The sequence below is a fragment of the Typopeltis vanoorti genome, chromosome 24, assembly GCF_054136105.1.
Source record: "Typopeltis vanoorti isolate ZY-2024b chromosome 24, IOZ_Tvanoo_1.0, whole genome shotgun sequence".
NCBI lineage: Eukaryota > Metazoa > Arthropoda > Arachnida > Uropygi > Thelyphonidae > Typopeltis > Typopeltis vanoorti.
Window position 1 is genome coordinate 70,135,595 of NC_143572.1, and position 24,499 is coordinate 70,160,093.

The 24,499-nt window shown below is 35.0% G+C and overlaps 1 protein-coding gene across 1 annotated transcript in view; it reads left to right on the plus strand.

Annotated features, from left to right (window-relative positions):
* Nucleotides 1–7,606: 7,606 nt before the first annotated feature.
* Nucleotides 7,607–24,499, plus strand: part of LOC150093391 (fatty acid CoA ligase Acsl3-like) — a 39,458-nt gene continuing 22,565 nt past the window's right edge. The window contains exons 1-2 of the mRNA XM_090413278.1: nt 7,607–7,764; nt 23,545–23,673. Coding sequence (XP_090269404.1) covers nt 23,545–23,673 — 129 coding nt within the window. The 5' untranslated portion in view covers nt 7,607–7,764. The remainder of the gene's footprint in view (nt 7,765–23,544; nt 23,674–24,499) is intronic.

The window sequence follows — 24,499 nt, forward strand, 5'->3', positions numbered from 1 at the left end:
TCGGTTGCTATTAACAACGAGATAATGTTTTCGTCTTATTCGTGTGATAAACTAGGCCTTTATTTATTTATTTTTTTTTAATATGGCCAGAGGATGGCACACTAGTCATGAAAATAACGATGAAGCCGTTAAACTCATCTAACTAGATGTTAGCCACTTTAAAATGGACTTTTTTACATCGCCATGTGCCTCCTTTTCAGAAATGCGTGACGTCATTATGTTGTGTGTGTTTGGAGCCGGCCTTTATTGGCCGCGTAGCTTTTTCGAATTTCGTTACCACAGAGCACGTAAAGTGATAACGTAAAGTTATACATTGCAATGCATTCGTCCAAATGGACTTTTTCCCCTTATTCACGCAAAGGTGAATAAGGGGAAAAAAGTCCATTTTGAGAGAAAAGAATTTTAGGAGGGATGTCTTCTCCCTTATTTCGTGTCACGTTCCTCTAAGAAGATTATACAAATCATTCCATATAAAAAAGTGCAATAAAAGATGCAATACGTTTAAGGATAAACTTCAAAATACCTACGAAAGTGCTAAAAGAAATTCAAATTTGCCCACTTTTTTATATAAATCTATTGAGTTGGACGCCTGAAGAAAGAACGTTCTAAGTTCGATCCTACTCGCCAACAAGAGGAACTTTTTCTAAGCCTTTCTTCTATGGGTTCTCCAGTTAGTCGATCGCTCGCATCGGCAAGTAGGGTTTTTTCTGCCCTGCCAAAACTCACGTTTTTTAAAATAAACTCAAGAAATTCGACCTTAGACCTCACACTATTTGAAACAATAATATATGTAGTGTTATGGTTAGGGACGAGTAGATGACCACATTTGTCTGTTGTACTCTCCTCCCTGAATGTAAATTAAAATCACTGATAGCCTTGAGCCAGCTATTCCATGATTGCATAAGGACTAGTTTTCAAATGTTACGACTAAATGTCTCGCCTACTACCTTTGGGGAATAAAAGACGTTACTGGATGCATTTCTTCACATGAATCCCACCCGTAAAAGGTTGTAAAATATTGTATATTTCGGTGGATTAGACAAACCACGTACCCTACTCTACCAACTAAACATGGAATCATTTTAAGCCACTTCAGGTCTCTAATAAAGAGGATGGTGGTGTCCCTTATCCAATAAAAATGATCTACTACTTTGTTTAAAGATGTTGCAAAGTTAATTATGAGAAGGGAATTTAGCGCCATCGCAAAATAGATCGAGAGATTAGAACTACTTCAGAATTAAGTATAAAAACGTGTTACCATAAATGGTAAAATTGAAAGTAATTATAGAGTATCAAACTGTTTCAAATTATTGTAACACAAAACACTAGAAGCTGTTCTAAAATGAATTGTAAATTCTGATAGGGAATGATTTTCATCAGACGGTGTGATACCATCCGTTACTTATTAAAGACTTGAAGTGGCATCCAAAGAACACTTTCAACTTAAAAGCCTTCTCACATCAGTCCTAATGTGTTGTATGTTGCCATCCGTCATCGAATTCTCGGCCGTCCAAGACGAGTTGAGTCCCCAGATTAGGAGTTATAGGCAATAATGCAGGGGGGGGCTGCCATTCCTCTTCTGCATCCACTAAGGGTGAGTGAGGATTTGATGTCTATAGATCTGTGTGTGTGTGTGTGTGTGTGTGTGTGTGTGTGTGTGTGTGTGTGTGTGTGTGTAATAATCAATCTTGTCCAATATTACAAACTCATTTAATGAATTCAATTTCGTTAATTATCTTAAACCTAATCATGAGAATATAATAACGTAATATTAAGTCTCATAAGAGATTATAAATGTAAGGAAAAGATGATTTTCGTCCCTGGGTGTGACAGCTACCTTGCGAAAAAAAAGTTAAACTGTATCTAGCGTAGAATCCACTTATTCCATTTCGTGGGCTATTAATAGTCCACGAATTATCCTAATGGATAATTTTAATTATCATCAGGATAATTAAAACTAAAAATTAATGATTGTTAAAACTAGTAGCACTGGATGGTCAAAGAGATTGTGAAATGGAAAAATTATAAAAATTAAGTTATTTTGCAGATTGTAAAATCCAAAGTCCTCATCTTCTGATACCGAGGGGGAATAGACATCTTAAAAAAGAGTTGAATACCTTTAAAGACGTATGTAACCTTAGAAAGCAAATTCTTAAGGAATGTGTTTCTTTCAGTTTCGTATTGAAGAGGGAGTCTAATAATTTTAGTCGGTAGTGTAGTGTTTTGAAAAAAGCTCAAACGAACCTATTAAATTCATAAGGTTGGACATTAACATGAGGGTAGACCATAAAGCGTTGACAAAACAAAGCCATTCTCGCCTTAATACTCGGCACTGCAGTTAAAGTGATTGTCTCTAGCTGCTTGGCACTATTCCAGACTCTCTCTCTCTCTCTCTCTCTTTCGCTCTCTCTTTCTCCACCCAAGTCGTAGGTCTAAATTGGCTCACTTATTTCTGCGTGTCACCGACACAGCCATTTACAGAACAGCTAACTGGAATAACCTGCTTGGCATAAAAACCCGAAAACATTCTTCCCACATATCGCATCCCTGCAAACAGACGGAAGTAATTATGCAAAGTGACACCTTCGATGAAGAAAATTGTAAATGCACACAATTCCCAAATGCTACTTAAAGGTGTTAATGTCCAAATTTTGGAACCTAACTCGACTTTACGAGATACACTTTGTAATAAGTCATTAGTCACAAGACGTGTTATTGCATCTTTAGTTCACCAGGTGGCGCCAAGAACAAAATAAGCTAGTAAATAGAAAACAGCTTCGGAAGATACTGGAATTAGCAAAGGATAATTTAAAGATCTATTTCTCATAGGAAATACACGATTTTTTTTTTTTTTTTTGCAGTTTTATGGTTTTTGTAGTAGTTTTGAATTCCACTTCTACACCTCATATTCAATATAACACATACAAATTGGAAATGATTAATTCCATAAATTGACAACAGATGGCGCTGCACCGATTGCTTTTTTTTTTTTTGCCCTAGGAGCGTTTTGTGCATCTCTATATCATTACCTATCAGAAGTATTTAAAAGGTTAATAATACTCTCAATAATACTCTTGTTAATAATACTACGACATTTTTCCTTAAGATTAATTTAAGTAGAACTATAATACCTTACTTTTGTAATTTATAACCAAATTAGGTCAAAAGGACGCGATTTACACGATGCTTATCTCACTCATTCTTGTGAATTAGTAGCACAAGCATTGAATTGCAATTCGCTCAAATTGCTTCGAGTGAAGAGAGTGTCTGTGGCGCCATCTATACAGAAAAGGTAAAACTATAATTATAAAAAAAAAATTAAAATGCAGGATAAAATATGAATTACAAGAAGCATCTGGAAGACGAAATTTGGAAGATTATAAATTAAAGATACTAGCAACTGTGAAATTAGTTACGTGGAGTGTAAGATTGTGGAGCAACAGATCACAACAATTATATTGAACAAGAGATCGTGCAATAGGATCATAAGAGAGATTGTTAATTGCCAAAAGAAATGGTAGACATTCAAGACACCGGAGATTGCTAGCCTCCAATGGCACAACAGATTGCAGTACTTACACAAGATACTCTAGGAAATGTTAATACCGTTATTTCTTTCGTGTGGGGTTCCCCGCTTTCCTTCCCCGTCCATTAGAACGGGTTGACCCCTCCTAATGAGGGATTAAGTATGTATTTTATGACCGTAGATCTGTGTCTGTGTTATGGGAAACGAAAGAAAATCTGTACCACCGCATCAGACCAGTTAACTCACCTTTCGTCGAAAAAGACCAGTTAAAGGTGCCTCACATCATGGATAGGAATCGAACCCAGGTCTTGCCACCCAAAGAGCTTCGTCTATACCGACTGAGCTACGGAGGCTGATACGGTAATATAACGAGATCTGTGAGTGTCCGTCGGTTTTAACGATGCCCTTTGTTGGAACAACCTGGTTTCGGAACCGATCCTAGTCGAGATTCGAAACTTTTTTACGCCTTTTCAAAGGAAGGTGAGTTGGTCGGTTTCATACGGTGGTAGAAGGTTTATTCCTTCGGAATTTGAGTTTCCAAAGAACATGCAGAAGACCATACACAATCGAGAGCCATAATAAACCATCCATTGGCCTGTAGCGTATCGATTAGGTTTCAAACAAGTCAATTTACTTGGGGGTCCTGACAGGCTATCGACCCGAATACGCAAGGGAAATTGGGATAGGATTTAATATAAACTCTTCATATTAAGAGTATTTTGATAGCTTAAGAGCTGTTAAATAGAAATCTCGTAAGAAACACGTGGAATATAAATAGGAGGCATATCACTCGTATAGTATCCTTCTTAAAATAAATAAATAAAAAATATTTTCATAGTTATCGCGTAAACATGGCAAACTATGTCCTATTGAATATCTCTGTGAATTAAATATGGCTCGTAGAATACGTTTAACTCATCACCCGAGGTTACAGTAGATCATGTTTGAGACCCGGTTCTAAATGATATTGTAATAAGAGAAGTCATCGATAAAAAAAAATAAAATAAAATAAACAGAAATTTCTTAAGTCAGCAATTTAAACACATAAAGATTCCAACTCGCCTTTCGTCATTTTCTGACACGCATCGGACAGCCTTGATAGTGAAACCTTTTAGAAAAGGTGGCGCTTGCAATAACTAATTTACACATTTCGTGTTTTGGATTACCGGAATGGTAATAAAGAAAAATTCTGTTCAGATTTTGTTCCGACTTTGCAACACCCCTTCGATCCATCATCTTAAGAGTATCCGCAGTATTTATAACACCTGTAAGAAGCGCATTCAAACCCCCTCTGCTCGCCCACGGAAAATAATAACTTCTCTAACTGTGATAAACTACACTCAGTGGAGCATTAATAGGTTCCCTAAAACGTTATAATCTTTTGCAGTGCGGAAGGATATTCCGCTTATTCGTTCATAAATCTTCGCAGACTGAGTTTAAACTTTACGTACACGTCAATCGATTCTCATATTGAGAGAATGTCGTATCGCAGAAAGCTTGCAAAGCCTCCCTTCTATCCCTCGTACTAGATTGAAACACAGTTTCTCTTACACGTACCATTTTCGAATTTTTAACGGAAATCTTAAGTTTACAAATCTACAGAGAAAAAAGCATATTTGTCATTGAGGAAGTAGGAAATACAAGTTTATTGAAAAAAAAAGTCGATCGTACTACTATTAATTTCATATTCATATTTTATATATATATTTTGACATTATATTCCGTCAATATCGGTTACATTACAAATAATTACCATATCTTTTCCGGTATATTTTTCTTAATTCATTTCCGGTTTGGACACTACTTAATTTTTTCATTTCTAGTTTGGACACTATTTAATTTTTCATTTCCGGTATATTTTTAATTCATTTCGGTTTGGACGCTATTTAATTTTTCATTTCCGGTATATTTTAAAGTCATTTCCGGTTTGAACAATACTTAATTTTTCATTTCCGATATATTTTAAAGTCATTTCCGGTTTGAACAATACTTAATTTTTCATTTCCGATATATTTTAATTCATTTCCGGTTTGGACACTACTTAATTTTTCATTTCCAGTATATTTTACCAATTCATTTCCGGTTTGAACAGTACTTAATTTTTCATTTCCAGTTTGGACACTATTTAATTTTTCATTTCCGGTATATTTTTAATTCATTTCGGTTTGGACGCTATTTAATTTTTCATTTCCGGTATATTTTAAAGTCATTTCCGGTTTGAACAATACTTAATTTTTTATTTCCTATATATTTTTAATTCATTAACGTTAACGAATGAGCAATAGTCGGAAATTGAAGAAATAGACGTTTCATTGTCACTTCCTTAACCATATTATAACCGTGTATTTACTAAGCCTTTTTTTTTGCTATGTTTCGTTGATAATATTTTCCCATTACAGATCAGATATTACGTACGTAGCGCCACCTATATCGTAAATCTCCTTCATGGACACTTTTTTGTTTTCAGCCCAATTTTTTACCGATCTTTTCGGACTACCTTGAAAGGCAGTGAACTGTAGTACTGATCGATATTTGATTGGATCAAATTTGACCTCATTTTTAGTATGAATGCACCTCTTAGTCATTTCGGGTGTGCATCCTTTTCCTATTATCATTTTCAATGTAAAAAATCATTTCATGTCACTTCCGGTACGAAACCATTACTTCCGGCTAAGTCAAAAAATCTTCCATTTTTGTATTTTTTTTTAAATTGTCCCTTTTTTATAATAAATGCCCCAGGAATGGAAGTAGACTATCAGAGAAGCTACTATAAAATCCCGAAAAACTTCCAAAATCATCATGTGTCTTGAAACAACTTCCTGCTGCATGTTGTACCTTAATTGTCTTCGTTGCTATGGTGAATTACACCGGGAAGGTGGAGCTATGTTTGCTGTATAATTTGCTTACATCAAAACTTCCCTTTCATATGTAACAGCCTCCAACCATGATTACAAACCTTCACATTTTTATCACCATTTGTTCGCTTACGTGACCAACAGATACAGATGATATTCTTTCTACAATTACTGCATAGTAGACTGATCGCGCCATCTAGTGTTAAGGATGGTAACGTCAAAACATTAACTGTTTTTGTATCTCATAGGGGAGGATAAATTTGAATAGGAACAGACTATAAATTAAGTGATCGTGTCAGAGAGTAACAATGAACCAGCAGTCTTTTTTTGTGCGTGTTTCTAAGAAAAAAAAAAAAACAGTAACTGTTGTTTTTGTAATATTATTATCCACTGAATTCTTTTTATGGTTGCCATGGCAATCCAGCTAACTTGTTATGTTCTTTTGTTCAGTACCACCTGACCTTGATGTAGCTTTCAACAACTTTTTTGTTGTTGTTGTTTCTTTCTTTTACTTTTTTCTTTTTTTTTTTTTTTTTTTTCCTGCTGAGTACGTCAAATCTAACTGGCTTGCATTACTGTGTAGTTGCATTGGATTTGGTTCGAAAAGCTCTCGATATCTTGCCCTTACAAAAGACACCAAAGGGAATTAAGATCCGTCTTACAAATCAAAACCAACTTACCATGACTCCCTCAAGAGGGTCGTTTGCTCCATTTTCGATTTTACAAAGCAAAAAAAAAAAATTCTCTCTCGACGTAACTGGGAACTAAACTTAAAATATTTCTTGACAGTTTATTTTGAATTGAAATCAATCGGAGGACAAGATTTTAGTGGAAGATAAAAGATCAATTGCGGATTAAAGTACCCACTAGGAGACAAACTAATATTTCCAAACCATTTGTTGGGTAAAAATTCTTCTTTATCCAAATCCAGTGGGTTGTTTTTTCCGTTATGATAATTCGTCTCTGAGGATTTCATCGACTACAACGTCGTTCGCTAGGGGGAGTTACTATCTGTGCAATCGTAATGAGCTATTTTTTTTTAGGAAAAGAGTAATCTTCATTTTTTTTTTTTTTTATGAACTTATCTGGAATAGAATATCTGCCAGTGAAAACCCCGCAGTGTTGTGTGGAATTTACTTAACGGCTATAGCCTTTAGTTTTCCACACTTGCGACCTGAACTTTGTACTGGGTGATAATTCTCCATTGCTTCTAGAATAGGTGCTGTCGTACTAAGCTTGGTGCAGTCGACACGCAGTGATACAAACGCTCGGACGATTCTTTCCGTATTACGTATAAATTTCCGACAATGGTACCAACCGATTGAGTATTTTGTTGAGATCTAAGTCAAGTGGAGAAAAGATTAACACTTACACTGAACAAAGGTAATGTGTTTATGCAATTAAACTATCATTCTCTCTCTCTCTGCTTCTTTCTATCATTATCCTTCACTCACTCATTGGCTTTGTGTTCTTCTCAGTGTCTGATATTCTTTCACTCTAATTCATTCTCTCTTTTTTTTCTCTTTTTCATTTTCTCCACTCTCATTCTTTCGCTCGTTCTTTGTCTATCTGTTTCTTTCTTTCTTTCTACTTATCACACTTTTAATTTACATGTTGAGCATGCATTTAGTAGAAGAATGCTTTTTTCTGTGTTAATGATAGCTTATTTAGATTTCTTTTATTTTTTTTTTCCCAACTTTTTTGAATAGAGAAACGCAAATTTCTATTTCTCACAAGTGTATCTAAAATATTTTGAAACAACGTGAAAAGCAAAATATTCAGAATAAGGGGAAAATAGTGGAATCTTGAATAAAAGAAATCTATAAAAAAAATTAAATAATGTACCCATAAATTAGGTAACGATCAAGGGGAGTTGCGGAGGTAAGAGCAAAAAATAATATTATGTAACGGTAGACAGAGAGAGTCCATTATGACACTTGTGTGACAGATAAAGACTAATGAGGAGGTTAGAAAAAGCGAAAAAAAATAGTCCTTCGGGTTGTTAGCGTATCTCCTCTCTAACCTACAGGCTGCGAATTTTAATCCCGTGTTGGGCATGGATGCTTGTGATTGTGTTTAGATGGGAGATGATTTTCATCACATGCTATGAGACTGCCCCTGCTGATTTGGAAGCCTGAAACGGTTTGAAAAAGCCCCCATCTTTACTTTCTAGAACAGGCTTACAGAGTATTGAAAACATAAATAAATAATATTTTAAAAAAATAAAAAATCGTTCCCCCACATTTAAATATATATATTATTAGACACCTCCAGGGAGTCCCAAGACTCATCGAGGGGGAGTATGCAACAATATCGAACTCCTTTCAATTACTAACCGCGCTGAAACTTGCTTAAATTTTTTTGCGTGAGCCATTAGTAGCAGAGGCTCTACCAATCGACCAACCTTTGCTGGCAAATGTATATAAGAACCCTCAATCATTTATCAATGCTAGAAGAAGAACACGATTCAAACCTGCATTGAACTAACAGTTTCCTATTAAAGATAATTTGAATATGTTCCTCACGTCTTGAAGAGTAGGAACTGCGAAAAATTCCATTGAATCTCTTGTTTTCTAAGCTAGTCATACCATTATTTTACAGTTCTTTTATCTCCTTTCCTTATTTGTTTATACTTAAAACGGCCTTATAAAGAGTGTTATCTGTTTAAAACCCCTACTTCATTCTGCTGCTATCTTGAGCTTCCATTGAAGATAACACTAGAAAGTAGTCTCTCATAATTTCACACAAATAGCATTTTAACTGAAAAAAAATAAAATAATAATAATAATAATAATAACTGATTCTATATGGTTAGCTAAATAAGGAAAATGATTCGATGAGACGTCACGTGTTTCGTTGACTTCTCCAGACCACGGAAAGTGTCCTCAGGTATTGTAGACAAACTAGACAGCGACAGAGCGAGGCACTGTCATCGAACAGTGGATAACACGTTCTGGATGAAGTCAAAAATATTCGATGAGATTCAAATCAAAAGAACTAAGCGGCCATGGAAGCGCACAAAATGCTTGCGTGATTTTATCAAACCATTCTTGCACAATGCGGACCAATGAGAGTTTTCTTGCTGGAAGGGTTTAGATTCATCGGGCAAGGTTGTCACCACATATGTGGGGTGGCAATGTCTGGTCCGAATTAATTTTGTTGTCGAGAAAATAGGTTCGATGCGAATATCATCACCAACGAACATTATATACTGTTTAAGTTATTTTAATAACATACTTGAATTCTTTCTTATATTGCGTTAGTGAAAATATAAATAACGCGATCAGATCACGTGCATGATCATGCTATAACATTTTCTCTTTCATTTCTTGTGCATGATCTGATCTCTCTCTCCCGAGTGAGCATTTAGTAATACATCATTGACTCAAGTATGAGTTACCCGGATAAAGATTATTCAAAATAGCTTCGGGCGAATTGCCAAACAGTCTTTAAGAGCAATTATCCCATTACTTGAGTGAAAACTTGTTTGATAAAGTATAAAATCAAAGTATTACTGATAACGTGTGGACAGTGACAGCTCTTAATTAAACTGATATGATCCATTGGCATTTATTTATAACAAAAAAAAGGTATGAAGGTTCTATAATGTAAAAACAATTCAGTGAGTAGAAGATTCCTAGAAAATGATCAACCAGTGGGATGAATCCACCCCTTTGTTTCATTTCGTAATAAAGAACATGTTCACAAAACTAAAATAGTGTTTATGGTTTAAGACTGAAGTTGCCTAGGTTGCAATGCTAGTCAAGATTCTGTAATAGACTGGTCAGTGTGATTTCATCCTAGATGTTTTAATCACAAACACGATACCTTTTCACACAAGTTTCTTTCAAATGTCTATCAGCAGTGGTTGCACTTACGGAATGTAAATTCTAAGTAAAGTAAAGCAAAAAAAAAAAAAAAAAAATTCACATTTTCCCTCTGCCCACTTATAATAAAACTTTCATTAAATGTCAATTATTTCAAATACTTTTTTTATTTTATGAAGCTTGGTTATGCGCTCTTAGCATCAGTATAGCGGTATTCGAACTTTTACATATCCCAACGTGATCCGATTCTTTTAGCTCTATTCTTTGGAAACAGATAGATTTCTCACACATTGATTTTGACCATCGCAGCAGTGGAGTGCATTTCTGTTGGTGTGCAAGAGGAAAGGTCAAACGAATATAACAAACTGCATCCATAAAAGGTTATTAAACTAACAAGTATTATATTGTATGAATATTCCCATGTGTTTAAGGCCTCATTTCAAAATACTGAATTGAGTTTCCAATGATCAACTAACTTGGGAATCCGTAAAGGAAAAAACAAAATAAAATAAAAAATTCTTCTAGGCTGGAATCGAATCTTTAATTATCCTTTTCTGAATATGGAGCTTGGAATGGAAACAATATAAAATCAAGCTGGAACAAATAAATAAATAATGTTATATTACATTATATTTTACGCGCGCACGTGTGTCTGTGTGTGCAATGATGTTTTAATAATTTTGTTGCAAAACCTTACATTGGAATCCCATCTAGGACATCCAAATTTTTCACAAGGCAAGAGCATGAATGAGCACATCTCCCAAGGTGATGCCTCAGATTTAGCTGCAAAGATTGAGAACAAAGATCCATCCCACCATCGTGCGTAATGTGTGCCCAAACAGAAACTCGCTACCGATGCCATAAGATAGATCACATGATGGAGCTTACTTAATAGATATCTGTGTCAGACCTGATTGAATATATTAGAGAGATATCAAGCACAACCCCTTGAGACTTCCCAAATTTTTACATGACATTTGTCCAAAGGAGATGGTAGTAGAGGTTCGGTGTAGTGGTTGAGACAGTTGTAGGTGTTCTGCGATGAGTCTTAGGACTCCTTGGAGGTGTCAGGAATAATAATAATAATAATAATAATAATAATAATAATAAAAGTAAGACGATCCCATGGTTGGTCAATAGGAGCCGAATCCATATTGGCCGAGATTTATTAATTGAGAAACTTGATGGCAGTGTGGACATATCAATGATTATTGTTTATGTTATTTCACAATAAAACGAAGAAAAAGAAGAAGTTAATAGACATTTGATGGTAAAGATTTGCATTATATTCATCTTATTCCTTTCATGGTAAGACGATGAATATGTTGTAGGTTAATTTCTAAGCTTCCAAAGAGACCCAGCAATTGAAGGATGGAGTTGAAAAAAGTTGACACAAAATAGCGATCAACTCGTAAAACAAAAACAGTTTAGGCTATATCAGTGAAGATAGGATTCACTTCCTACTTTACCAATTTTCTCCCCAGATGTCATCATTCAGTTAATTCATTTAACCGATAGTAAACTATCAGTTAAACTAGGATAAGTCATATCTTTAGTTTATCGCCTTCTACCATTAAACAGAATTACAAGATGCAATAAAACCAGTTCCGTGATGCTGGATTTAAATACGATCCATTCACGAATTCCAAATATTACGTAGTTGTTCATCAAAAGAACCACACAAGCCAACGTTTGACATGGTCCAAAATTACCAAATGAATCTATCTCCTATCTCTATTTTTCCGAGAGAGGTGTGTCTCCTTTCAAACCCGCTTATAGTGCCACCTGGTGTCAAATTAGCGAAATATAGGATCGGGTGATTCCTGTTATCGGCATTCGTTCCAAGTCCACAGTGATAAAATTACAAAAGAAAGCTTCGATGACATTCAGCTACATTTTTTTATCTTTTCCTAGTGACGATGTTACGTAAGGAGACCTTGTTGTTTCGTTTAGTTTTGATAATTCCGAAAAACAATATATTAGAATCCCAATAGTCGCGGAACCCTAGGTGAAGGATGCTGACTCCCATCTTGAACGAAGGACTTTGCTATGTTTCATTCACCCCCATGCAAAGTTAGCAGCTTTCATAATTTAGATGATAACAAGGTCAATAAATCTTACTATATATAAACTTGATACGTAAACAGGCAGGATAAAGAATCCTTGAAAGATCTTGTAATGGTGAGACTTAGCGTTGATATTTAGTTTGGTGTATGAAAAAGAAACAAAGTCCAAAGAGTCACGTGATGTCTCAGTCCAAAAATCGCAGTTCGGAGGGTTAGCTATGAACACTGGGGAGTCAAGAAACTGTTAGTCCGTGCATGTTTCGATTGAAAAAAAAAAAAAAAAGTAAAAAAGGATCTAATTTATTGCATAGCGTGTATACTGCATAACCCTATTATTCTACTAATATGACTTGCTTTTTTTTTTTTTTTTTTAAACGCAGGATCCGGTAATCCCACCTGCATCTTTTAGGTAGATTGGATTAATGATAAAACATATGCTGGAAATTGTTCATTGGAAATTGACAACCCAAATGTTGTTGCTTAGCAACCGATGACGTGATCGAGCTCTGAGGTATCTGTAGAAATTGACCCTTTTTGGAGCTTTTAATTGCGTGTCGCGTGATGCAAACCTCGCGTCAATGTTCTCGTGGGAACTCCACAGGACTTCACTGCGTTCGTTCGTTCCTATAACGTGGTTTTGCATTAAGTTACTCCTGCAGGAGATCTAAACAAGCTTATAACTGATGCAGGCGTGCCATACAACAGCATTTTTAATTCTGAAAATTGAGGATTTGAAGATGGGTAGAAATATTAAACTCGATGCACGCCTTTTCTCATTACGAATGATCGTTGTTGATGGGAAAATCTTCTTCTAATGAATGTAAATGCGATTACTCGCTGCAATCGAAGCAAGCTCACATCTTTCTTTGAATAGTACGAACTAAGAATTGCAAGAAAGAAAGAGAAATAATACTAGTCCTCGGTGCACGCCATAGGTCGATTTATAGAGAAAGAAAAGGAGATGATAGAAAAAAAAATATTAAAGAGAATACAAAGAATATAATAAAAGGACGATAGAAGAAATACAAGACATCAAGAAAGAGAGAGAGTAAATGAAGGAACGAGACAGAAAAAAAAAGAGAGAAAAATTCACTAAGCCCTTTTATTTTCCAAAGGTAGGCAGAGCTCCTTTTAGTCCTAACTTTCTGAAGACAGTAAGGCAGCCAGTCTCCACCGTTCGAGTCTGAACTGGTACGAACTCCTTTGTTTCTGGTCCCCATTATGAAATTTTGGTCACATTTCATGTTCACACTTTAGTTCTGAGAATTTTTATCGTGGAAAGAGCTGCTAGTTTGATACCGATGAGTCCTGGGACTCCTTGGAGGTGCGATGTAATAGTAATTGTACTAGTAATATTGTTTGCGAAATAAACTATACAGACTGAGAATAAGTAAATAAAATAAAACCACTATTACGTTTAATTCCCCCCAAGGGGGTAAGTAAGACCGTTTAGTCCTAACTGCCTTTATGAAGATCGGTGGGATTTCATTCTCCAAGCACAGCCATGATAGCTGACAAAACGCTACCAATGATTCTTATAGGCATCGGGAAAAGACACAACTATCCTCATCCCGTGGTTTCTAATCTGAACACTATATATTATTTTCGGAAGTGTGCGAGTTATTCAATCAATTTTATCCATTTATGGAGTTAAAAACCAGTGTTTTATGGCATCTGTTACATCTTTATTTTTACACAGCTGTATTTAAAATTTAATTGAATCAAAGAATATGAAATGATGCATGAAATTTGGCTAGCTGTTTGTTTTTAAGTCTTTTTCTACTTATAACGATTCTAAGTCCAAAGTATATTTTATTGGTGTATCATAATCCTGAGTCCCACCATTGTATTCTATGATCACATCAGAAAGCGTTGGATTAGATTAACCAGAAATCGAGTTAGTTCAGTTTGCTTTGGTCGTGTTTGAATTATGGCAGAAACCGAACAAGACTGAGGCTAGTGAAGTACGTTTGTTAATAATAAAGGATTCTTCTGGTTGGTAGTTTGACTCTTGCAGATTAAAAAAAAAAAAAAAAAAAAAAAGATTCTTGGAGAAAATCCTTCCATGAGATAAAACTAGAGTTTATAATAATTTTAAATAAATAAATCCGCTACTGCCTTTTATTCCCCAAAGAGAGCAAGACCTTATTAATTTTTGGAAACGTGAGAAGCCATCTCGGTTCTTAGCCAACAGACAGCTGGCCCAAGCCTATCAATGATTTTAAATAGCATTCGGGGAAGACAGTAAGGCAGAGAAGTGTAGCTATCTCGTAATCTCTAATCCTAACGCTATGTATTATATTTGAAACGGTACAAGTTTTGCGATAGATTTTCTTGAGAATTATGGAACGTTTATTAGTTGGTATTGTCAACTAGCGCCATCTATAGCTTAAGTTTAAGATTTAATAGAAATTGTTTAATTTGTTATTGTGTTTCGAAAGATGACACTGGAGCTGTGGAATTAGTCTATTTCTTCTAGCATACAGCGCCATCTAAATGATCGTTTGGATTTCAACATAATTCGGTTAATTTTCATTTTATTCTAATAACACACAGCAACATTGCTTACATAATTGTCGTTCGTGTCCCATAATTCGAAGGTCACCCAGATTTAATTTTCTCTTATTCATTGTTTCTTTCTAAAGAATTAAAATTATTCTGCTAACCAGTTTCATCATCATCTAATTTTCCAAACAATATAGATTTACGTCAGTAAATTATAATAAGCTAATATTTTTTTATAAGTAAGCCAAGATGCTTCTCATAACTTGAGTATTGAGCGTCGTTAAGAAAAAGAGCTGATGGAACTTGACCTACTGGAATTTGCTCAGAGAAGAGACGTTGTCTGGTCTAAGATATGCAAACAACGAAATCAACGATCTACTTGACCGTGAGTTCGCACTTACGGAGCGAGCGACCTTTGAGTTTGTCCTATCGCATGCAGAAAGCAACAGACACCCCATCCTAATCACAAAGGAGTTGCACTCGGAATTTTAAGGGTTTTTATTTCCACCGAGTACACGTTTATCGTCTCACCGTGAGACAATCGCTTAACGAAGATTTCAGCCAAGCGAGACGCCGGTGACCTCCGTAAAAAAAAAAAAAAAAAAAAAAAAAAATCGAGACCGTAAGTGTCATGATTGAAGTTTTTCATTGAATGCGCAGTTTGCTTGTTTATCTTCCCATCTTATAAATGCAAAACATAAATCGATGTGGTTTATTATCTGCCACTTTTATTTGACTAAATTCAGTTCACTTCTTTAACTTCACAAATTATTTATCGGATCGTATACGAGATCACATAATAAAGTGACGAGACTGATTTTATTGCAGAGCATTAGGTTGCGTAGTGAAGAGATAGTGTGTCAGAAACGAATCATCGTGGTAATGTTGACTTTCTCTTACCAAAGATATAATAAAAATTGAAAACTATATGTATTTCATTTAAGGAGTGTACTTTACTATCTTGTTTTATTATTTTCTTGTTCGTTTTAGTGCATCATATGTGATTTTATGAAATTTAAGAAAAGTATTAAATATATCATGCATTTTTTTTTGTGATACGTGATTTTCTTAAATTATTAACAAGACTCCGAAATGGTTCAGAGATCTGTTCTTTTCGATGGGTATTCAGGTTAACTGATGGCTAATACCTTCAGTCGATTTTCAATAGATAGAAAAGGCTTTCTATACATTGAAGGGGAAAGAGAAGATCACAAATGATGTGTGTCAGACGCTCAACAATATTATAACGCGATAAATTTGTGAAAAAATATGGAAGTGATCCCAGACTATTATTATTATTATTACGTGACACCTCCAAGGACAAGGACCCATCGCGGGAGGGCACTCTATTCTACTCCAGTATACACTTTTCACCTTGTCCCCTACTTAATCCTCCAAGTACACACACACCGACACTATTACCATCAACACAACGCCATCTACCGCCGAGTATCACCCCCACGACCAACAGCGTTCTTTGTTTGAAAATCAGACAAAATAAACACAATACTACAAAAATACAATCTTTAATCCTTCATTTAAACCTCCTGCAAAAGTAAAAAAACTTACTCAACTCATTCAAGAATCCACTCCCTCCGCTGGGCCAGCCTGTTACTGTATTCATTGCACCTGTAATTTGCCCTATATAGGAGAAACAGGATGCACAATTCCTATCAGACAAAAGGAACATAAAGGGCACATTAAATATAATAACTATGGTGGAGCTGGCCTTTCTGATCATGCCCTGAACACTTTACATAGAATTGACTGGAAAAGCACGTTGTTTACATCACACCAAAATATGGTATGAACGTAAATTTAAGGAAGCCTGTGAGATTCTTATCAATCGTCCTAATCTCAACAATAATGATGGTCTAAGAATCCCAATCATATGGAAGGCACCCACGGAACCTTTCTCTCTAAGAGTTAACTATAAATAGAACCATAGGTAATCCAGGATCATAAATCAAATATATCATGCTAAATTAGGACATTTTTACTGTAAAAACTATCTATATGAAAGAATGTTTCTCTGACGCTACCTTAAATAGAATATAGCTTCGATGTAGTTATTTATTTTCACTAGAGGTCAGGCCAGTCGAATAACCGTTGATCAAATCATTGTCTCTTCAGCATACCGTGTGAAATGTAATTTAGCTTGTCTCTGTATATATATATATATATATGTGTGTGTGTGTGTACCCCAGATGATGAGCTTCGTATGAAGGTCGAAACGCCGGGAAGTTCAAATAATTATTTATAACACGCTTGCAGAGTCCATAATTTGTGTAAAATGAATGCCGATCACCGTGTAACACTAAAGTAAAAGAAAAAAAAATGTGTAAAATGAATTTTTGGTTTGTAAATTGCGTGTGTTCTTATGGCCGATTTCTATGCATGTGATCTTCAATGGCAAAAGCCAATATAAAGGTTCCTCTTGTCACGACAAAATTGAACTCCAGTCTTTTCCTGTCAATGGATGCGATGTCTCATTGTTCTTCCAACTGAGCTATAGAAGCGCCATTATATTTTAAAGAAATAGCATTCATTGCCATTGCAATCGTATCTGGGCAGTCTTTAGGCGCTTTCACAAGCCAACAACACTTCATTCACAACTCATCGTGTACGTCTGTCATTTGTAAACGACTCGAGAAAGGATAAACCAATTTTAAGATAGTATAATTTAATATTTTACTTTTTTATATAATAATAATACTAATTTTTAAAAAATTATTATTATTATTATTATTATTATTATTTTATATTAAGTATAATAATTTTACTTTTTAAAAAAAAAATTGACTGTAATAATATATGAAAACCAAAAAGCCATTTTTATTGCTCCCAATGACACGTAGTTGGTTAGCCCTCGGGTACAAGAATTTAATAGCGCCTAGTGAAAATTAACTTTTTTTATATTAATAGTCTATCTTAATGTTGGAAAAACACTTGCAATATTACGCTTGACGTATATGTTGTTGACTATTTTATTTGTCAGACAGTTTGTTTTCATTGATTTATTTAGTTAAAAATTTAACGGAATAAATCAAATAAAATTAAAATTAAATTCGCTTTGAAAAAAAAAAAAAAAACTACAAGTAAAGGTAATTTTATGTACTTAAAATACAGTTGTTTATGTATTTAAGATTTTTTGCGCACTTTATTTTCAAGTTCTTATCTCATTTTAAGTGCTAGCCTACTTTTATCTAATTCGAACAGATAAATACGTAGATATTGTTTCTACCAAAAGGCACACTTTAATTAATATGTTTATGGCTCTCCATAAACACCTACACTAATTACATTCTCAATAAAATGCATTAATATGTATTGTTAAAATACAATAAATGTTTCGGAGAGAAAATTAAAATGAATTTTTATTTTTCGGCAATCTTGAACAGCGTAACTGGAAGTAAAACAAAAGGCACGCCCATCTGTTACATCGCGATGAACATCCTAAACTAAGTTATGGAACTTCTAACTAAAATGACTCCAAAATTAAATTTTGATTCATATTGGACAATTTAATTTACCACTTTAAATAATCTTAACAGAGCGAAATCATTTAATATTATAATTTTGTCATTGATGTACTGCTTTCCTGCTGTTGGCAACATGCCAAGAGTAAAATTTATAATGGTGCACGTGTCAGACGTTTCTAGTAGCAACGGATGAAAATTGTCGTCTGCTTGAAATTGCGTGTTTTGCGAGTTTAATTTGAAAAAATAAACTCAAAATATTTCAAAAATCATTATTATTATTATTATTATTATTATTATTATTATTATTATTATTATTATTATATACTAGAATTGATAACGTTGAGAGTAGTAGAGAGATGCTTATGTAGAGAATGTTTTTTGATGATCCTTTATTATTACAAAATAAAAGATTATTTTGTAATAATATTTTAGACCAATCACAGTGCAATCTCGCTAAAAGTTGTAGGTATTCGTGAAACTTGGCTTACAGCAGATGTCGTTACTGGAATTGAATGTGATGGATACAGTACTTTTCAGGGAGAATTGAGAATATAGGGCGAGGGAGGGGTGCTGCTGATGATACCTGAAGAACTGCAGCCAAAAAAAAAAAATAAATAAACAAATAAATAAAATAAAAATAAATAAAAATAATTAGGATATCGAGAAGAGAGGAGTGTAAATGGTAGTTATTTGAGGCAAGCTGGGGTTAAATAGTGGCCCAGGGAATCGAATATAGTTGGTTGCTTCTATAGGCCAGTGGGTACAAGGGGTAATGCAGAAGAATTCTTTCGCTACGTGGCAAGTAAAAGGAAGAATAACTTTGGAAGGATAACCTTAGTGGGCGCTGATGGTATTGAGGGTGACTGAATCAGATGCAATAGTAGAGTTACTGAGTGCCCAGTTTTCAAACGTCTGTCACCAGGGTGAGGATATTTCTGTGTCTTCAAATCTAGCAATAACTGATACGATAATTGAAGTTAATGAATCGAAGATGTTAGGATATTGCAGAAGTGTAAACACTGCTGTAGGTTTGGATGGGATATCAGCTCGGGTATTACATGAATATGCAAAGGAATTGTCAATGCCTTTTACTTGGCTGTTTAACTTACGTTTGAGCTCTGGTAAGGTCCCGATGGAATGGAAGGAAGGTAAAATACTACCGCAGTCTTAGAGTACTCCTCCTTTGCGTTAAGGAGGCTCTAAGACTGCGGTAGTTAATTACAGACCAATCACCATCTCGAGAGTGGCGGTAAAAGTATTGGAAATGTTGGTGAAGAGCAAAATTCAAGAATGGGTGATAGTCTAGGATGAAGCAGGTGACCAGTGGTGTGCTGCAACGCTCTGTGCTTTGACCATTATTAATTTGTACATAAATGATAAAGGAAATGACTTGAAGGGAGATATTCAGTTGTTGGAGATGATGCGTAATTAACCAAGCTCATGTACAGAGGTTGCAGGATGATTTAAATAAGCTAACAGTGTGGGCAAAAGATAATAGATATCAATTCAATGTGGAAAAGTGTAAAGTTGGGATTAAAATATTACATTTTGGGATTGTAAGATTACAGGCTGTGTACCACATTGATGGAACTGTACGCCGAGAGATTGATGAGGCTAGGAACTTCGTGGTGTTGGTGGATAGAGTTGAAGTTCAGAGGACATATTGCTAAGGTGTCAAAGATAGCTCATAAGATTACTTGGTTATTGAAGTACACATTAACATGCAGAGATAAAGAAGTTGTTATTCCTGTCTATAAGGCGTTGATACGTCCACATCTGGATTACTGTGATCAGGTCTGGTCGTCTGGATTCCTTGGAGACGAGGAAGTGGTAGAAAAGATTCAGAGGCAAATGACCAAGTTATTGAGTGGTGTAAGGAATGCTCCCAACATTGATAGATTGGGAGTTTGTGGGTTACAGAGGTTAGTTGATGGGCGGAGAAGAGGGGGATATGATAGAAACATTTGAATTACTAAAAGGTTTTTATACGATTGATGCAGGGGAAATATTTCAGTAGTAGTATAGTGGTGGAAGAACAAGAGGTCATCACTGGAATTAAGTAAGAGTGTGGTTAATAAGATTTTGAGGACTCTATTCTTCGCTTGGAGAGTGGTGAATGAATGTAATGTGTTGTCTGACTTCAGTTGTGAGTGTTTCGTCTGTCAATGAGTTCAAGAAAAGGTATGATAGAAACTGCGTGGCAGTTTGGGTCTCTCACGATGAGTCTACTGGCTCCATGGAGATGCCCGTATAATAATAATAATAATAAGAAGAAAAATATTTTCACGTTTATTGTGATCCTCAAATTAACTGAGATATCACCAGAGACATAATAAAACCTGAGGGTGTTATGTATTTATAATATTACTAAGGATTGTACTTCCCACTACCTAAATTATTTTATGGTTTTTATTGACTTAGTAATGTCCAAATATGACACTTGTAGGTGTAAAACACCTAGTATGTAACTATATTATTATTATTACACTAACGCCTCCACGGAACCCACTCATCATGGAAAATCCATCTGACACAAAACATCAGCTTATTTACATCACTCTTAAATATCTAAAAGGATTGGAACAATGTGCAGGAATAATTCATAACCCTCGCTCAATTCCGGTCGTACTTCTTACACTCAATCATTGATGTTGCACTCATCACTCCCTTTGGCAATGAATTCCACTCGCCATGAGGAAAATCTCCTCACACTCTTATTGGCCGAACTCTTATTCAACTTCCATGAACAATATCTTGAACTTTTTCGTAAGATGGAATACATCCTCTCCATCGAAATCTTGAAATCGTGTTAACCTCTGAACTCTTTCTAATGCTTCTTCATTCCCGTTAAATCCAGGAGACCAAATAAATGCAAAGTTATACCAATGGAGTTCAATCAAAGCCTTGTATAATGACACAACCATCTCCTTGTTACGATGTTCCTTTTCATTATTCTCGCAATTCTCTTTGTTTCCCCTTCACCGTTATGTGTCCTCTGAACTTCGGTCATTTAATCACAATCCCCTCCAAATCCGTTGCTTTTTTCCACCTCTCGCAGTGCATTTCCACTAACACAGTAAGTACGCTGCAGCCCATCTGTTTGACCTGAAATACAAATTTTACGCTTGTAGACATTGAAGTGACAATCCAACTTTTTTGCTCAGCCAATCAAAATCCTCTCGAAGTAACCTTATATAGCAGCGTGACTTTTCATAACTCCATCCAACTTTGCGTCATCTACAAACAACTCAATGTCTTCCTTTAAAATTGATGCTACGTAATCCACACATAAATTACAGCGCAGCAGAACAAAACCCTGTGACACTCGCTATCACTTTCTCTCTCTCTCTCTCTCTGGAACACTGGTCTTTCGCAGAGAGAGAAATATGTAACACCTTCATATCTACTGCTTAGCCATTCTCCAATTCTCGTCACTAATCTACTACCATTTTCTCTTCCTGGTAATTTCAGAACTGTTTTTGTATGGGACTTTATTAAACTTCTTAGCAAAATCAAGAAAGCTTTCTTGATTTTGCTTGACCAGTACTGTGGTCACTGAAATGTAATGAAATTACTAAAACAAGACCTTCTTTAACAAATTCATGTTTGACTACAAAAAGATTCTCTCATCAGTCCAATTTTGTATTCAACCCTTGAGACCAAATCCTCCAAGACCTTCACTAGAATCCTTACATACACAGCCAAAAGTAATTTGATATCTGTTTTGGGACTACCTTTATGTAGGGATACAACCAGTGGCGGCTCGTGGCTTGAAATCGTGGGGATGCTGCAACTTTCGAAATATGTACACACACTGTAAGTATACGTGTTTGGATAAAATATTAAAATTATGGCAAAAATTAAAAAAAAAATTAAACATGAAAAAATATTGTTTATTATCGATAAAATTATACAATTTGATATAATTCAAAATTACTTAAAAATAAAATCCATTCCTTCAATTGTAATTAAAGGAATGGATTTACAATTTTTGGTCATTACAATTAAAGGATTTAATTGTAATGTCCAAATATTTAAAGAGACGGAGTAAACACGATAAGCATTACGAACACTCTACTACTGGCGCAAACTGCATATAAACAACAGCGGAACTGCGCGACGGACAGTGCTGTATTACGCAAATAGCTCGCATCTCACTATGACATGCATATGCTTGCGCGCGTAGCAATATGACACTGTGGTAAACACAGTGCTGCTAGCGTCCTTCACCCTTCTAAGTGCTACAAGAGGATTTTTATTATTTTTTATGCAAAATAAGAGAATTGTATAGGATTTTTGATGATAAAATTAAATATTACAAGTAAATATAAATAGATATATTTATATATCGAGAAAAATTAGGGGTGGGTGCTGCAGTTCCGCAGTGCCTATGCACGAGCATCAAGCTCATGCTTGAGTCTCGCATAGTTTTGATCTATAATAATATGCATTCCCTTCCCTAAATGGAATAGGCATGTGTCTAACCACCTCCAACGACAGTACCACGTGATCATGCTAGATCCAGGGTTTGACCGGACCATCATGTTCTCTTAACAAGACGATGTATTAAATAATAATAATAATTAAATTCGTTTTTAATTTTCGAGAATTAGATATTATGAGAATACAATTACATAAAAACAAAAAAAACCAACGAAGCAGATGCTCCACGAACTTCAACAATCTACCAGATATAAACAGATTTTAAAACAACATTAACCAATACGCAAGCTTTCGAACGAAGCCAGTTGTTGCTGTTGCATTCTGTAGCACAAAGAGTGTAAATATGCCAACTCCGTGGTGTTGCATTTGTGATAAATACAAACCAGCCGTGATGTAGATTGAACTTTAAGGCTTCTATGAATTTCTTATAAAGCAGCGATGGTCAATAGACGGCATTTCTGTTTCTTACCAAAATACTTGGCGGCTTGCATTTGTCGTGTGGAAGGTGGATCCCAATCCGTTCTTTCCCCACCCGCTGCACTTTCTTTACGTGTTCACACGTGCGTCATTTGATAAAGGTAAACATCCTACCAAATATTTTATCCAATTTCATACTAAATATCAAATTATCAAATGAATTATTGTTATTAAGAGATCTCCATGGACTCACCGATGGAGGTCACAAATTGTTATATTTCATGTCTGTATTTTGATATATATATACTAAATAAACGTTCTATGGTGTTATTAGGAGAAGGTGATGATAGATTATCATGAATAATTTAATATAGAGATATTCAGATGGTGTATGTTTATGATTTCTTGAACTCATCATTGCAGATGGCCAACATTTGGCCAAAGATTCAGGTGACCTTTATCCAGTTGGTGGTGTTCCTGTACGATATAATCAGTCTTCCAGTCTACCTCATTTTGCAAAGGCCATGGCGATACTGGAGGACAATCAAATGGGTAAGTTATAATATCACGGGGGGAGAGAATGGAATATTATTTAAATGTAACTTAAATACAACGATATTCTTCAGTATTTCAAATCAAATTATGTACGAGTACATTAATGTTATCACAATAATCACCATTATCATTACAACTATCAAATTCCCACATACCTTTAAAGGGTTTTCAGGATATTATGACTTGCACGAAATGTTTACATTATTACTAACTTTCCATTGACAATTTTCCTACAAATTAGCCTGTGTTTCAGTTAGAACTTCAATATTGTGCTTCTATCTTGGTCTTCTAAAGCACTTCTTACAGTATCAATCCACCTACATTTTGGTCTTCCCTGTGCATCGCTTTGTTGCCATCTTAACATCAAACACCTAAATACTAACAATGTCAAGTTATTTTCTCAGTTTAATACGATACTGCCCATTAATATCACCTGTTTAGTTCCAGAATCTTTCTCTTATATCTATGGTTTTTCAGTCTTTGATCAAGTGTTTTATTTCTAACATATCAGATCCATAAGTTAAAATTGCATTGAACACTCTTGTATGCAACTAATATATCGTTTTAGCAAACTTCTGTCTTATTCCATTTAAAGTTTATTCCTGGCCATACCATCTTTGCTAATCTGTTGTCTATTTTCATATTTCCTTTTTGCCCATCTTCACAAAGATTGTGTTGTCGACGCCACAGGTCCAAGTTTACATTATTTGGTAATCAGAACCAAAATGTCTATGATCGTTATAAAAAAACAGATGAATTTGTCCATAAAGTTATATTCCGATATGACACAATACAGAAGAATTCAAAAGACCTAAAATTTATT